The sequence below is a fragment of the Sceloporus occidentalis genome, unplaced genomic scaffold, assembly GCF_023333645.1.
Source record: "Sceloporus occidentalis isolate IW3139 unplaced genomic scaffold, rSceOcc1.0.p SCAF_113, whole genome shotgun sequence".
NCBI lineage: Eukaryota > Metazoa > Chordata > Lepidosauria > Squamata > Phrynosomatidae > Sceloporus > Sceloporus occidentalis.
The window spans coordinates 2,553,730-2,569,662 of record NW_028317093.1 but is presented as its reverse complement, the minus strand read 5'-3'; the positions used below and the strand labels follow the sequence as shown (position 1 = coordinate 2,569,662).

General features: G+C 38.7%; 1 protein-coding gene across 1 annotated transcript in view; it reads right to left on the bottom strand.

Moving 5' to 3' along the window:
• Positions 1-2,177: 2,177 nt before the first annotated feature.
• The window catches only part of LOC149282549 (scinderin-like), a 44,746-nt gene continuing 30,990 nt past the window's right edge, over positions 2,178-15,933 (bottom strand). The window contains exons 11-16 of the mRNA XM_089498133.1: positions 14,101-14,271; positions 6,941-7,118; positions 5,438-5,559; positions 5,246-5,323; positions 2,498-2,558; positions 2,178-2,311 (exon numbers count right to left, since the gene is read on the bottom strand). Coding sequence (XP_089354259.1) covers positions 2,178-2,311; positions 2,498-2,558; positions 5,246-5,323; positions 5,438-5,559; positions 6,941-7,118; positions 14,101-14,271 — 744 coding nt within the window. The remainder of the gene's footprint in view (positions 2,312-2,497; positions 2,559-5,245; positions 5,324-5,437; positions 5,560-6,940; positions 7,119-14,100; positions 14,272-15,933) is intronic.

Sequence of the window (15,933 nt, the reverse complement as noted above, 5' to 3'; positions counted from 1 at the left end):
AGATATATGGCTACCCTAAATCAAGACAAGACCAAGGTCTGAGTCTTTACATGAGGAACAATGGGCAGACTAGATGGACCAAATGGTTCTTATCTGCTCTCATATTTTATGTTTCTGTTAAATACATGACAGTTATAAGTACACAGTACAATTATAGGCATCATGTTCATAAAGTGATAATGAAAACCAGAATAGAACAACTCCACTATGTACTGGTATAACCAGAAAGACTTTGAGTGTTCCATGTGTAAATAGGTGGGGGTACGAAGTTAAAATATTAAACAGGAGTTCATTTTTTCCCCCAAGGAATTACAAAATGAAAAGATTATTATACATTACTAACAAAGCATTATTATTATTATTATTATTATATGTGATACATTTTCACATTTCCACCCACTACCCTAAATCATAGAAGGCAAATGTTACTTTGATAGGTGATCCAATAACAGTATCTGTGATGTCAGATATAAAACCCAAATAAAAGCTGATTGCGTATGGGGAAAAACAGATTCCTACTGTATATCTCATGCTGATTGCATTATGCAAGGAAATAGCTAATCAGCTTCTATTTTAGTAAACAGTAAATAAATAAACAAACACGTTCATGGGAAGGTGACCTTTACATTAGCTAGGTGTATTGAATTTAGTACTCCTGTTATTAGTACATCAGTCCTTGAAATTAATTTTCACATATAGGGCTTAATTTCATTTTGTAGTTTACAGGCACAAAAACAGATAAAAAGCTGCCAACCACTGAAGATTATTTTTTACTCATAGTATGTTGAAGAGGCAATACTGACCCATGCTTTTCTTTCTGTGATCAATGTTTTTGACAATAATGGTAAATTCTTCTACTAACATCCAAATTTTACTAGTTTTTATTGACTGTAAACAAATTTAACACCAATTGGAAACCCTGATAGACAAAGTTAAGCGCTCCTCTAAAGTGAACATTGTTTGGGATTTTTTTTTGAAAACTTCTGAAAAGTGATTTTTAATTTAGAGATAAGAAATCATTTATTACAATTAAGGCTTTCAGACTGTAGAACATGCAATACGCTTAATGCAAAAGTAATAGAGTGTATTAAAAAATAATAAAACAAATATACTGCAATAACAGCTAATTCATAGAAAGCCATAAATGTTACATACTGTGCTAATAACGAAATGGTTTTCATTTACACAGAGACCATGCATGATTCATCAGTCCAATAGTAAGGAAGAAATAAAACTGATACAATGAAGGAATTAATTGTTATGTTATAGAAAAGTAGCTCAAATATTCTGGTTTTGGTCCCTTTCAACCATAATAGTGCAATTTTCTATTCTTAAGTGCATTCACATTAGGCACCATGTATAACCCTTTAAGTGCCAGCAGACTGATTAACATTTCATGTGCTATATATGCCATTTGCCTATGTGTTAAGTTAGTATGGTTCACACTCTTTCGAGCAAGATGAATATAACAAGAGTAATTGGTAATCATACTTCCATTAGACATTTTTAAACAGATGAATTTTTATACTTATCATAATGAAAACAAACTTTTTGAGGGTTCCTAATCTATGTCCACTTAGAATGGATGATGAGACATGGCAAGTTATTATGCAGAATTTATTGATGTGGCATCTAACACAATACTTTCAAGGATTTTGGAGTGGTTCATCAGGAATTTCCCAGGTATCTTTTTGGCTCCTTCAAGGGACTCTGACAACTAAACAGTTCTTCTAGTGAGTGTACAATATTTAAAAGGATACATTATACCAGCAGAACTGCAGGCAAATGCATTGATAAGAAGATGAGTTGTTGTATTTGTTTGTATTAACCCCTGCATGTGACATCACTATAAAGCAGCATATGCAAATTATCTACTAGGCATATAGTGGCAAAAGGTCGTGTCTCAAATGCCCCATAGAGCCAGCAAATGTATTCTTTTTTTTCCTAATCAAATAGATCATGGAGTGCTGCTGATTTTTGCAGCCTGCTTCAACGGTGTATAGATTGTTTCATATGCCTTCCATTTACAATGTAAACTGTTTGTGTGAAAGAGTCCATTTAAGGGTTATCATGAAGCTTCTAGCATTTTGGCAAAAACAAAACATTATATTAGCAAATAAAATAAAAACAATAACGCAAATGTTGGCTTGAAGTATGTCAAGGTGCTTTTAGTACTCTTAGCTCTGCCATTTTGCGGAGTCCCAGGCCAAAAACCAGCCAGTGAATGTTGGGGGCTCATGACCTTGCTTCACTGTGATTATAGGAATGCCTTTATCTCTTCCAGAAGGGTCAGTCTCAATATACTGTTTGGCTGAAAAAAAGCACATTAAAAGTAACAATTAATGTGGACCTGTAGGCTACAAGGGGGGGGGGGGGGTCAGACTGTGGTAGTAAGCAACTCCATTACTCAGGGAGTTAAGAAAAAATATATATTGACAGGTCAGTAAGTTACAATTGCTTAAACTATATTACAATGGAAAATAGGCTGGTTCCATACCCGTTTTCAAAGATTCCTTCTTTTCAACTTCATTTGCATCTTTTCCAATCCATAGAAATAGCTAAAGATGGAAAGTACAGAGTTTAAAGCACAACATAACTATACAATAGCACCTGCATTTTTAAAACAAAACAAGCTGACACTTTCATGTTGACACACATTTGTTTGCAAAAAATACATGTACTTCCAAGTGTCATGTTGCTCAGACAGTAGATTACAATTTTATCTTGAGGGATAAAGCTTAACCATCCACTTGTTAACCACTGCACAGAAGCCATGGCCTTCTCCACATACCAATGCTTACACAGTGTGTTATTGGAGGACAGAAAAGATCAAAATTGCCTAGAGACCCCCAAATTAAATTTAAACATAAAGTAGTTTAACTAAAAAAAAAAAAAAAAAAAAGTTTAAGTATTCTAGCTAAATGATCACCGTGGTAGCCAATGTTACAACAGTGATCATATAGCTATAAAAAGTCACATTCCCTTTTTAAAAATGGCCGATACTAATTTTTAATCCCACGATCCCTTTGATCATGGGGTTAAATTTAGCCAACGGTTGAGGAAAGCAAATTTTTGAAATCCTGATGAACTGCAAATATTATTAAAATCAGCCATTTAGCCCGTGCGGTACGTGAGTTACCATCTCATCCCTGGAGCTCCTTGCATTTTTACTGCAAGACTTATTTTTGCTGTAAAAGTGATTTTTTTTTTCTCCCTTTACCATCATCTCTTTTGGGATTGTAAAGGGAAAGAATGGTGTGTGCTTCTGTGAGTGAATGTATGGAAAGTATGGTGTGTGCTTCTGCAAGTGAATGGGGATATGAAAGGCGTGTGAATGATCAGTAATTAGGGTTGAAGCCTTGACGTGGCATTACGGCTCACGTAAGAAGTTAAATTATGGCACAAAAAGTACACATTTGCAAGAACTACACCCCTTGGCGCATCAAATGAGGGGCTGTATGTGTTTCTAGTACAAACCTGGAGTGCGCAAGAACATGGTTATGCTATGGTTAGAAAAACATTTTCTAGCCAAAGCGACATATTCCATCATTATTTGTGCACTCAACTTTTGTCCTCGAAATACATGTAGCCCCACATTTGAAGCTCCAAGGGGCGTAGTTTCTTAAAATGGATGAATTGTCCGAATGAGGGAGAGCATGCGTTAATATGTGGATGAGATGTCTGAATGAGGGAGAGCACGAGTTAATGTGTTTGTGTGTATCATAGATGTATAATTGTGGAAGGGCAAAGATGGCACTAGCAGGATGTTTGAGCCTTGGGGACCAAGATGGCACAGGCAGGGTGTATATGGGACAAAGATGGCAAATCTTATGTGTGTTATCTGGGTGCTGGCCAGGTTCTATGTGGGCAGTGTGGACGCCAGGGCTGGCTTTGGGGTTTGCAACCTGTGATCTGTGCCTGTAATTTAGGGGGTTTTAAATATACTTTTAATGCTGTGTTTTTATGTGAATTCCAATTGATCTACACCTGCAAAGCTTGGTTTGTGTGTTATTCTGTAGATCCATATCTGCTATGCTATGTTTCCATACATTATTTATGTATACCTGCAAATACAGGGTTTGTATGTCTTGTTCAGTTGATTAATACCTGCAATGCGGTTTCCTTGTATTTATTTGATCTATACCTGCAATGCTACGTTTCATATATTATTATTGTATACCTCAAATACAGGATTTGTATGTCTGATTCTGTTGATTTGATATATACCTTCAGTGCTAAGATCACAAGTGAATTTCAATTGATCTATACATGCAAAGCTGGGTTTGTGTGTTAATGTGTTGATCTATACCTGCTATCGGCAGCAGGGTCTAATATAAAATTATATATATATATATATATATATATATATATATATATGCAACTGGGGCTAATATTAATATATATGGGCAGCAGGGGCTAATAGATATATATATATATATATATATATCTATCAGCAGCAGGGACTAATATTAAGCCCTGAAATCATTTAGTGGAAAAGTTAAGGTATTGTGTTGTTTAAAGGATTTCAAGGATTAGTCGTACTAAATTGTTGCTTCAGGCTTCCCATGTTGAATGATCAAGTATTGTATTGTCCAATAACAAAAGTATCATTCCATAGCACATTACTTTTGCCAATATATATATGTTTTTTCAGTGGTATGATTTAATGGTGGAAATTATTAATGCCCCCCCAGTTTGACTGTGGTATCTTGTGTGCCCCCCCTATATATTGTTTCTAGAGTCGCCACTGGTGTCCAGCATGCCCAATTGCCAGTCCAGGCCTGATACACTGTCTAGATTTTGTATCTGGAAATGATTTTCGTTCGCGTGTAGCTAATGTATACCAAACGCATCATACAGTAAAAAGAATTTCATTTTACTTAAAAGCAGAAAGAACACAAATTCTTCAAATGATGCTTGAGCTACCAGAGTGGAAACACAAACTAATGATAAAAAAAACACATATCCATAAACAAATATGTAGCACCTCAAATCAAGAAAAAAAAAGGTATATGTTCTGTCCCTTTTGTTTGTTTGCATGTGGTTCTTCATGATGATCATAAATAGGGGACAGTGCAAACAAGTGTTTGCTTGAAATTTACCGATCACCTTACATGCTCTACACTCTCCAAGTACAGTTTAGTTGACAATTTTACTAATAATGAGAATAATGAGGTTTTGTTTTCCATGATTTAGAAGATTAAAACCACATCTAATATTTGCTAATGTAAACTTGGAATGTTACCTGTTCCCATGTATCCAGCAGCATGACATCATCTTCTGCTAGATCATCTTGTGTAAACTCGCCAGGAACCTCCTCTACCTATGATAAACGATATGAAGTAGATATAATAAACCCATGAAACATACGGTTACTTGGAAAATTAACACCTTAAAATTGTTGGAAATAATTTAGTAAGAACAAATTATAACTCGCCACAAATCTTCCAGTCTTATTTGAACATCCATATAACCTTGGAGGGTTATTTGCCAGCTGGGATTCCATTAAGGGCGATGTCTGGTATGGCTTTTTACCTCCCAGAGAACTCCAAAATTCATCTAAAAAAAAAGCACACACAAAAATGCTTTAGAATGCTTTTCATACGCTCCAATGTCCGGAAAATAATATAACTCATTTTCAGTTGAAGTTCAAAGGGTTCCCAACATCTGTATAGTTTCCAAAGTGTTTCAGTGAACCAAATAAATGGATCACTTGATAAGGAAATCACTCGCACATTGCAAAATTATGCAATGCGAGTCCAAATAAATATGGAATTGTGCAAGATTACTTATCAAATATGTTTTTGTTCCTTGATCCGCAGTAGCAGACAGGGGAGTGTGAAGGTCTGCATATGATGGGTTTGTGTCAAATTCAGTCATATAAGTACAACATGAGTTAGTTCTAGGGTTGCTAGGATCTTAGGTGAAGTCTCTCTCTCGTTCCCAACTGCATGCCTTTGCTTTATAATAGAGAATATGGTCGCCAATATGGTATGCTTAGGCAGAGAATAACATACTTGCCTATTTTTGGAACTGTATAGTTTACATGCTGAGACAGATCTTGATCTAGTTTGTGGAGCTGAAGCTGAAATTGAACCTATAGTCTTCTCCTATGGGGCTTCTGAGGACCCATCTCTAAGGAGCGCACTTTAGTTTTTTCTGTTCCCCTACTCGACTGCAGAGGGTATTAGGCTTGAGCTTGGATACCCCTACACAGTCATAGTCCAAAAAGAAAACGTTCTACAAAATCTTCCCAGAAAAATGAAGAGCCCTTGTGAAGGGCAGGACTACTGTTAGTGGGTCCCTATGAGCTATGTTGGCCCAGTTGTCTTACTTTTGCAGTTTTACCCAAGTATCATATTAAATAGAATAACGTGTAGCCTTCTTTACTATGAGATTTATAGATAATAATTGCACAGCTAAGATAGCAGATGTCAGGAATTTTATTTTTTTCACACCTTTTTATTTTTGCAGTTAAAATAAACAGTACATATTACTTGACGTGGCATACATTTTTTCTGTTTACATTTTAATTGAAAACAATAATTCAAAAAAATCATGCAACTGAAATAGTTTTATATAAATCAAATCCACCCTGGGACCTACCACTTTGAATATGCCTTGAATACCCTTTTTTACTGCAGTCAGAAAGACTAAACTGATCTAAATATTATGACAAACTACACCAGTGTATACGATTGTGTATTTTGTATTTATTGTAACCCTTTATTGCTAGGGTGCTAAGGAATCCATTGTTCTGTTTCCTTCTGTACTACTGAAAAACAAAAATTCCAGAGACACTTTCCAAAATATCATCATCATCATATCCCTTACACGCATAATCATTAATAACTCTGCAAAGAACATGTCTATTTTTGTGACATCATTGAGAGCCCTCAGGAGACATGAAGAAATGTTTCCATGAAAAGAAAATACAAACCTGGTTCCTGTCCTTCTGCTACCTTTGTGGCATTGCATTTTAAGATGTTAGCTAAATAATCAGCTCCTTTTTCCTCTTCTCCACTGGCACCTTTTCCAATCCATTTATAGCCAGAGTTATTTTTCAGTTTCAGAACAAACACATCATTGGAATTAAGAAGGTTGGAGTCTGCCTCTACCTAAAACAGGAAAAACATGGAATGTTAGTATTTTAAATTGAAGTGGCTGCATTTAACCCTTCCCTTTCGAAAAAGATGAGCAGCACATTGTAAACCATTGGTTTTCTCTACTACTCAGAGGTAATTGATTACCCTCCAGGAGCACTGGGACTGTGTGTAACATTTCAATGGTGCTTGACATAACTACATACCAGTATAGTTATTTTCAGCAGAACAAATGTTATCACAAATAAATGCTACATACAGTCAATGTTAGGAATGTTATTGCCCATTAATTTTTTGAATAGCTAGGGTAGGGTTGCCAAATGGCCAGTATCTGACTAGCTTGAACATTTTTTAAAGGCCAAGCAATCTGTTGGATCGACTCATGATAGGGTCTAAACAGAGATGGTTTTTGAAAGGGGAATGCTGTATTCAAACAGTATAATCTACTCTGACAGTAAATAGATACACTGTAACAGCGCTCACACAGAGCACTGTTACATTTAAAGGGAAGGCAGGGGGCAGACAGCCTCTGTCAGGGAAAGATAAAACATAACGGGGATTTAGTAGTCAGCACGTGTAATCGAGTAGCCAACTTTACTTATCAATCCTACATACTTTGAGAGAACCATAGATGTTCTATTCACCTACATGTGAAATGTAAATGTGTCCGGGGAAAATACTAGCTGATGTGGTCACCAGCAGGCCCGGACTGGGACAAAAAATAGGCCCGGGCATTTAAGCCTGAGCAGCCCATATTTAATTTATTTATTGTTAAAGCCCACCCTTCATGTACCATCTTTGCATTTAATCATTCACACAAATCATTAACACATTCATTAAGGCAGTCTCACAAATTATTCAAGCAATTCATCCACACATGAATTAATTAATTGTCATACGCATTCACACAATTCATCCACACATTTATTCATTCATTCTCATACGCATTCACACTACCCCCTCTCATCATCTTATCTGCCCCTTCTCACTATGTTCCCCCTTTTCACTATGTAACCCCCTTCCCCACTTCTCAATATGTACCGCCTCTATCTATCCCCTCTCCCCCTTTCTCACTACCTAACCCCCCTCTGCCCCTTCTCACTGCAGCCCCTTCCCTCACCCTATTTACCTTGTTGCCAGAGCAAGCAGCAACTGTGACCGCGCCTGTGGTAGGGCAGGACTGACTTAGGGGCTGATGGAGCTGCAGCTCCAGGCTCCTACCTTAAAATAGGCCCAGTCAGGACCGGACTGACTGGGCCTATATGGCCGCATTAAGGCAGAGCCCCTTAAGCCCGCCGCAACTGCAACCGGGTCCGCCACTCTAAGGCAGAGCCGGCCTTAGGTGTTCTGGCGCCCTGTGCGGACTACTCCTCTGGTGCCCCCCCATCCCAAAAAAAGAAAGGAATAAAAACTTGTAACAAAACTCCCCTTTCTCACTATCTATCCCCCTGTATCACTATCTACCACCTCTGCCTCTTCTCACTGTTATCATTATATACTGAGGCAGACATTGACGGTGGTACAGCATAATACTTATCATTATATACTGAGGCAGAAATTGACGGTGGTACAGCATAACACCTACCACTATATACTGAGGCACACATTGACAGTGGTACAGCGTAATCCCTATCACTATACATTGAGCCAGACATTGACAATAGTGCAGCATAACCCCAATCACTATATACTACGCCAAACATTGTTGTGGTGTAGGCCTACCACTTCATTGTCTGGCTTAGTAGTAGGGATGCACCGAAACGAATTCTGGACTGAAACCGAAAATGCAGCATTTACCTGTCCGAAACCGAATATGACCTCCCCACACCATAAAAAAACCCTTTTATTTAAAGTAAGTAACACACCAAAATAGGACAAAACAATTAAAAAACAATATTATATGTATATATATATGATTGTTAACAGCAATCACATTCCTATCATGCCCAGGCATACCCAGATTCCAGGATGTACTCGCAGACTTGGCATGATAGGAGTATGATTACCCTATCTACCCCTTCTCACTCCCTTCTGCCCCATCTCACTCCCTTCTCCCCTATCTACCCCCTATCTACCCCCTTTCCCCCGTCTCACGCCCTTCTCCCTATCTACCCCCTCCTAACTATCTACCCTCTCCCTCTTTGAAGTTCACTTACCTTTCAGGAGTCCTGCGGTGAGGGTGCAAGGCCTCTGCCTCCCAGCTCTGCCACTGTATGGAACAGTATAGAGTGATGGGAGTTATGATGTACTTTTAGAGCATAATTAGATCATGAAAAAGACATTGGAAATGGTACAGCATAACACCCATCACTCTCACACACTTACCAATCCACACATACACCAATCCACACATACACCAATCCACACATACACCAATCCACACATACACACCAATCCACACATACATACCAATCCACACATACATACCAATCCACACATATATACTAATCCACTCTCACTGAATATTTTCCTACCTTTACTCTTTTCTCCTTACAGCTCCTTTTCCTCCTCTTCGCTCCTCTTCTTCAGTTCTTCTGTCTTCTCTGTCTTCTTCCGGTTCAGAGGGCACAGACAGCGGTGGGCGCAGCTTCAGTGTTGTGCGCCGGGATCTAACAACAAACCCCGGCGCACAGCAGCTGTTGCCGCGCGGATCACAAGGGAGCGGTATCGGAGGTCTTTAGCAGACCTCCGGCTCCCTTGAGTGATTTTAAGCCGGGTTGAACCCGGCTTAAAATCACTCAAGGGAACCGGAGGTCTGTTAAAGACCTCCGATACCGCTCCCTTGCAAGCCTGCTCCTCCAGCGGCGGACATTACTGTCCGTCTCTGGAGGGGTGCCGGGTGCCGCAAGTTGGCACCCCCTGATGAGCGGCACCCGGTGCGGACCGCCCCCTAGAGTGTGACGCCCTGTGCGGTCGCACACCCCAAAGGCCGGTCCTTCTCTAAGGGGCCGGGAAGCCCCCACCAGGGCCGGCCTTAGGGGTTTGCGGCCGCACAGGGTTTAAATTAAAACATCGGGGGTTTTTTTCAACTTTATTTAACATCCTCCATGTTAAATAAAGTTAAAAAAAACTTTATTTAACATGGAGGATGTTAAATAAAGTTAAAAAAACCCCGATGTTTTAATTTAAACCCTGTGCGGCCGCAGACCCGTAAGGCCGGCCTTGGTGGGGACTTCCCGGCCCCTTAGAGTGGCGGACCCGGTCGCAGTTGCGGCGGGCTTAAGGGGCAGGTGCCCCTTATGCCCTGCGTTAATGCTGCCGTAGGTAGGGTAGGGGCCTGGAGCTGCAGCTCCATCAGCCCCTAAGTCAATGCGGCCCTGCCATGGCCCGGCCCACCGGGCAAACGCCCGGTGTGCCCGATGGCCAGTCCGGGCCTGGTCACCAGAGTGGCGAATAGGCTTATAAATCCAGAACCTACAGCCATATCAGAACATACCGCATTGCAAGTTTGAATCTATTTTTTAGTAAGATCCATGATGCACAGTGATGGATTTAAGTTTCCACCCCAGGCTTAGTTTGTTTAGGCCGGTATATATAGTTAATGGAATGGAAGACTGTAGAAAGCAGTGAGCCGTTTTCAGTACTTGAGTAAGCTCATATGTGTACACAAAAGTGTTATCTCAACTCCCCTAGCGCATATTGTGTTGTATTACCTGAAACCTCACTATGTATCTTTTTCTGTTTTAAAACTGTGTAAATGTTGTGGTACAGAGTGCTCACAACAGATATACAATCCTTATTTCACTGTGTACTTAAGTTATCCACGTGTCTACAGAACTTGTTTCATGAGGCTAAATAGGAATTTAAGTGTTTAGTCTTTAAATCTAAAGCATTATCATTTTGGTGATAATACTGTAAAATACTGTACACAAGGGTGATGTTAATATCACTTAGGTTACTGTTTTCACTGATTTCAGCATTCAATAGAACCATCAATCAGAAACAGACTGACTAGCGCGTAAATACAGAGTTCGCCTCGGAAACTTGGCTATAGCACAAATTATTTGTCAAAAATAGGGTTACTAAGGGTTAAATGCAACAGACAGATGTATCCTACACATCAGAATGAACCATGTTTGGACACTTGCAGTAAGCATTTATGTGAGCATAGCCAACTCCATGACTGTTGGTTTTGCTCTAAAATAATCCTGTGAGTTGCTAATTAAGAAATGTCAGGGCCATTTTGAACTCGAATATCACCTTATATATACCAATCGTAATAGAAATGAACTGGGGAGTAAAACTGACTCTGGCTCTTTAAGGTTGACACTCGACATCTGATAAACCACATGCAGCCGCACACTACACGCTTACACTTGCAACGTAAACGGGAAGCACTACAAGGCACCGGCTCATTTGGCGTTTTCCTGGTATGCCTGATGGTCAATGCTGGCCTGGACATTTAGTGTTTCCATTTCTACATCATTTTCTCCTCGGTGGACTTACAAATCAGAAAAAGATCTAATTTCCCATTTAACTAGACTCCCTTATTATTATTATTATTATTATTATTATCCTTTATTTATATAGCGCCAACAGTTTACGCAGCGCTTAATACAATACATAAATTCAAGGGATATGACAAGACAAGAATTGACAGACTAAGACAAACCGATACATTTGGTGGAGAGAGCCCTGCTCGCAAGCTTACAATCTAGAGGGAAATGGGGTGACAAACATAAGGCATAGAGAAAGGGTGAGAGGTATTGTGGGGGTTGTATCGATGACAAGGAAGTTCTAGCAGCTAAGATGGTATGCTTCTCTGAAGAAGTGGGTTTTTAGATGTTTCTTGAATGTTGGGAGGGAGGGAGAATGCTGAAGGTTCCTTGGGAGAAGATTCCAGAGATATGGGGCAGCTCGAGTGAAATCTTGTAGACGGGAAAAGGAAGAGGTGATGAGTGAGGAGGAGAGCCTTAGCCCATGGGAGGAACGTAGGGATCGAGTAGGAGAGTATATGCTAATGAGGTCAGAAATGTACGGAGGAGCAGTATTATGGATGGCCTTATATGTCAGTACCAGGATCTTAAATTTAATTCTAAAGATAATTGGGAGCCAGTGGAGGGTTTCACAGAGGGGGGAAGCAGAAGAGGAGCGACGTGCAAGGAAGATGAGCCTAGCAGCCGCATTAAGGATAGACTGTAGAGGAGAGAGTCGAGACAGTGGAGTGCCAACCAGAAGAGTGTTGCAGTAGTCAAGACGGGAAATGATAAGGGAATGAACCAGGGTTTTTGTGGATTCTTGGGTGAGGAATGGGCGGATACGAGAGATGTTTTTTAGGTGCAAGCGGCAGGATCTGGCGAGGGACTGAATGTGAGGGATGAAGGAGAGGTTTGAGTCAAGGATGACCCCAAGGCATCGGGGTCATCCTTGACTCAAAGTATTTAGTACAAGGCTGCATCAATATCACTGTTGCCCTTCATGATAGATCCTTAGTAAGCATGGATTAAAAGGGTTTAACTGTTCACTCTTTTATACATATCAAAGGCCTTTCTGGATTTTGCAGTAGGTTTCCCGAATTCCTTATAGGATGCTAATCAATGTATCTAGCACAGTTTCTGTAAAACATTAATTCTAACAATGACTGCTTAAAAGCACAGCCTTGGAATTACAGTAGTAACTGCATATTTAAGATATGCTATTGCAAGTCATTCTGTAACATATTGGGGGGGGGGACAAAACACTGGACCACTAGCATATTTTTCATATTGTACAATATAACTGGATTTAGAGGAAATTATATATGCTTATGAAAATTAAACAGGTGAATTTAAATGTTCATATAAATTAGAATTATGAAATTTCCAGGTATAAGAATTCTATTTTTGAACAAAAAAATAGCTTTGGTAATAAGGGTGAAATCACAGAATTCTGGCTTGTTAAAATCAAACACAATTAAATTAATTAGACAAAAGTTAATGAGCAAGAAGTGCCATCTCCTCAGTAAACGTTTTTGATCTGAAACAGCACAAAAAAGCAAAATAAATAGTTAAGGTATGAATTTAGTTTTAAGACACCACTAGCACAGCTACATCCTGGTTGCTGCCTTAAAGGTAATGTGATTAGAATGTGAGTAGGTCAATAAAAGGACCTCTCAGGACAGCTGCTAATCTCCTGTAGTGAGCAAACAAACTAAAGGATGTAACAAAAAGAAGTTTAACACCAAAACAAAAAGATGAACTTGCTTTTAACTGTTATCTGTAAAGCAAAAATAAATGATGGTGGCTCAATGAAAGGGTGCTCATATCCAGTGTTCTGCCACTGTCACACCAGCATACAGGGTTAATGTGCAATTAAAGGGGAGAGACACAGACCATAGTGTTTCTTACGGACATTATACTTTACTATAGGGACGGAGAAGGAAGGCGCAATTATTTTAAAGTCGTTAGTGATGAAGAGCCTATGTACTAAACCACTCATGATGCATAACATATCTAATACTCGTGTATGGCTTATGTGATTCTGGTATAATGTGAAAAGTGGTCGTAGAAACCAATAGAATGATCTGGCTAAGTGGGCCATTCTAGGGTTGCTACAATGACCGTTTTTAAACCTGTCATATATAACCCCCTTTTACGCCATCTACAATTTGATAATAAAATACAATTACATCTCGTAAACATGTCTTCTCTCTACAGTTAAAAAGATCTAGAACCTCTGCCATCAGCGCAATGTTTATATAACAAGGTAAGGTAAAATCACTCTGTATTGACCTTTTGATGAAGCATTAAGTTACACAGGCTGTAGGTTTATAGTCCAGTGACGCAAAACTATACTAATTAATTACTTCCTGCTTGCAAGTCACCATAGAAACGACATAACCATGCAAACAATTCTAATTAAAAAGCTGGTGATATCTAATTTGGGGTTTAAAGGGTTTTCAAAGGCCACATAAACACTAGGTTATAGTTGTAACACAAAATAGTGTACACAGCACACACTTAACGGAAAGCCAGATTCCTGAACAAATATACGTAATGTTACTGAATGTTGCGGTTACCTCGACTATCCGAGTGATAAATGACAAGTTTCTGCGGACTTGGAAAAGACGTACAGCACTGGGTGGCGCCTGCCCACCCTTCCTGGATGTCCCATCTTTGTATATAATAAGAGGTTTATCTTTGAACAAACTCAGTAAGTGTCCAGGTTCCTTCCCTTGGGTAACACGGACCTATAAAAATAAAAAAATAAAAACTATTATGATACATCACAACTAAGATGCACTTAAAGTAAGAAACAGATACTTGTTGTTGGGTAACAGTACTAGAAATCAGCAATGCCCATTTACCGTACTTCAACCCTAACCATAACAAGAGGTCATAATCTAAAACTAGAGGGTCAGAAACATTGGTGCAATGTAAGGAAGTCTTTACTTTACTGAGAGGTTAGTAGATAAAAGGATTAGGCTCACATTAGAGCGCTAGAGGCTAATATGTACACTAAGAATTTAAACGTGCATAGAATAGGCATTAACTTACCCTGAATCTAAGACAACATCAAGGACTGATTAAGATCTCTACATCAGGAAAAATGGGCAGACTAAATGGGCTCAATGGTTCTTATCTGCCCTTAAAGTCTATGTTTCTATGATTATAACAGCAAAGGCTACTTTCCAACTCCCACACTTGGATCCCATGCCCAGACATTAACATTCCAGCCCATTACTGATTCTTCTTACAGGAAGCTCCATGTTTACATCAAAGTCAGTTCTCTACTAAATTATCAATGATTATATTTTAATAAATCATTCACTTTGATTTAAATTCAGAGTTGTCATGCAATAATACATGTAAATTTAACATTTGAAGGGTTAGAACATAATTGAAGAGGTGTTTGTCTAATTTATTAGGAAAAATATAAACAAGTCATAGATGCATACTTTATAATAATAATGACGAAATAGGTGAAGAAAAATTTGGATAATGGCCAACTGCAACTCAAGGCCCAGAGCCAAGAGCTTATAACTCCAGTATTGAAATTCCAGGGTTTTATTTTTTGGATCATTTTGCAACAAGATAAATGCTCATTATGCAGTGCATAATAAAAGACTATTCTAATTAAAGACTAAATGTAGAACATGCACATGATTTAAATTATACTGTTTGTACACACAACGCATAAAGAATAAGGAGTATGTTGTACTTCACAATGTGTCTTACAGCTATTTATATATGAAATGCCCCGACTGATACTTTTGAAGGCAGATAAGTGACCTACTTTACAACAAAAGGTATTACAGACAAACAGAGCGAGAACAAATATGACAATCTTGCCAGAAAAGAACATTCAGTGAAAACACAAAGAAATGGTAGGAAATCTTCTTTATAGATCTTAGTAACCATGGGAAAAATTATACGACCCCTCGCTCTTTCAGTTTTATAACCCTGGCATTCATCTTGTCTCTGCAAGATAAACGTGCTCAACAATAACACAGTGCATCCCGTTTTACAACCCCACCAAAGCGGACCTCAAAGAATAAGACACAGAAATTACCATACATACATACAAGAAATCAACGGATATCTGCATTAAGGAACGATTATAAAGTGCCTATATTTAAAGATGCTATTCCACTTAAACAAAACAGTAGGCTAAAAAAATAAATGAACCTTTATTTTCTGTGCAGGCGAAATCATATAAAAAGAGAATCCTTTTCCATTTCTATGGCAATGACCTACCACTGCCCACTACCGCTGAATATTTGACATGGCTGAATAATCATTTCTGGGAAACGTTTGGGCTTTTAATCATATTAGAAATTATATTTCTAATGCTACATTAAGTTACAAAAGTGTGAAACAAAGCAGACAGAACAACACATTGAATCCTTTCT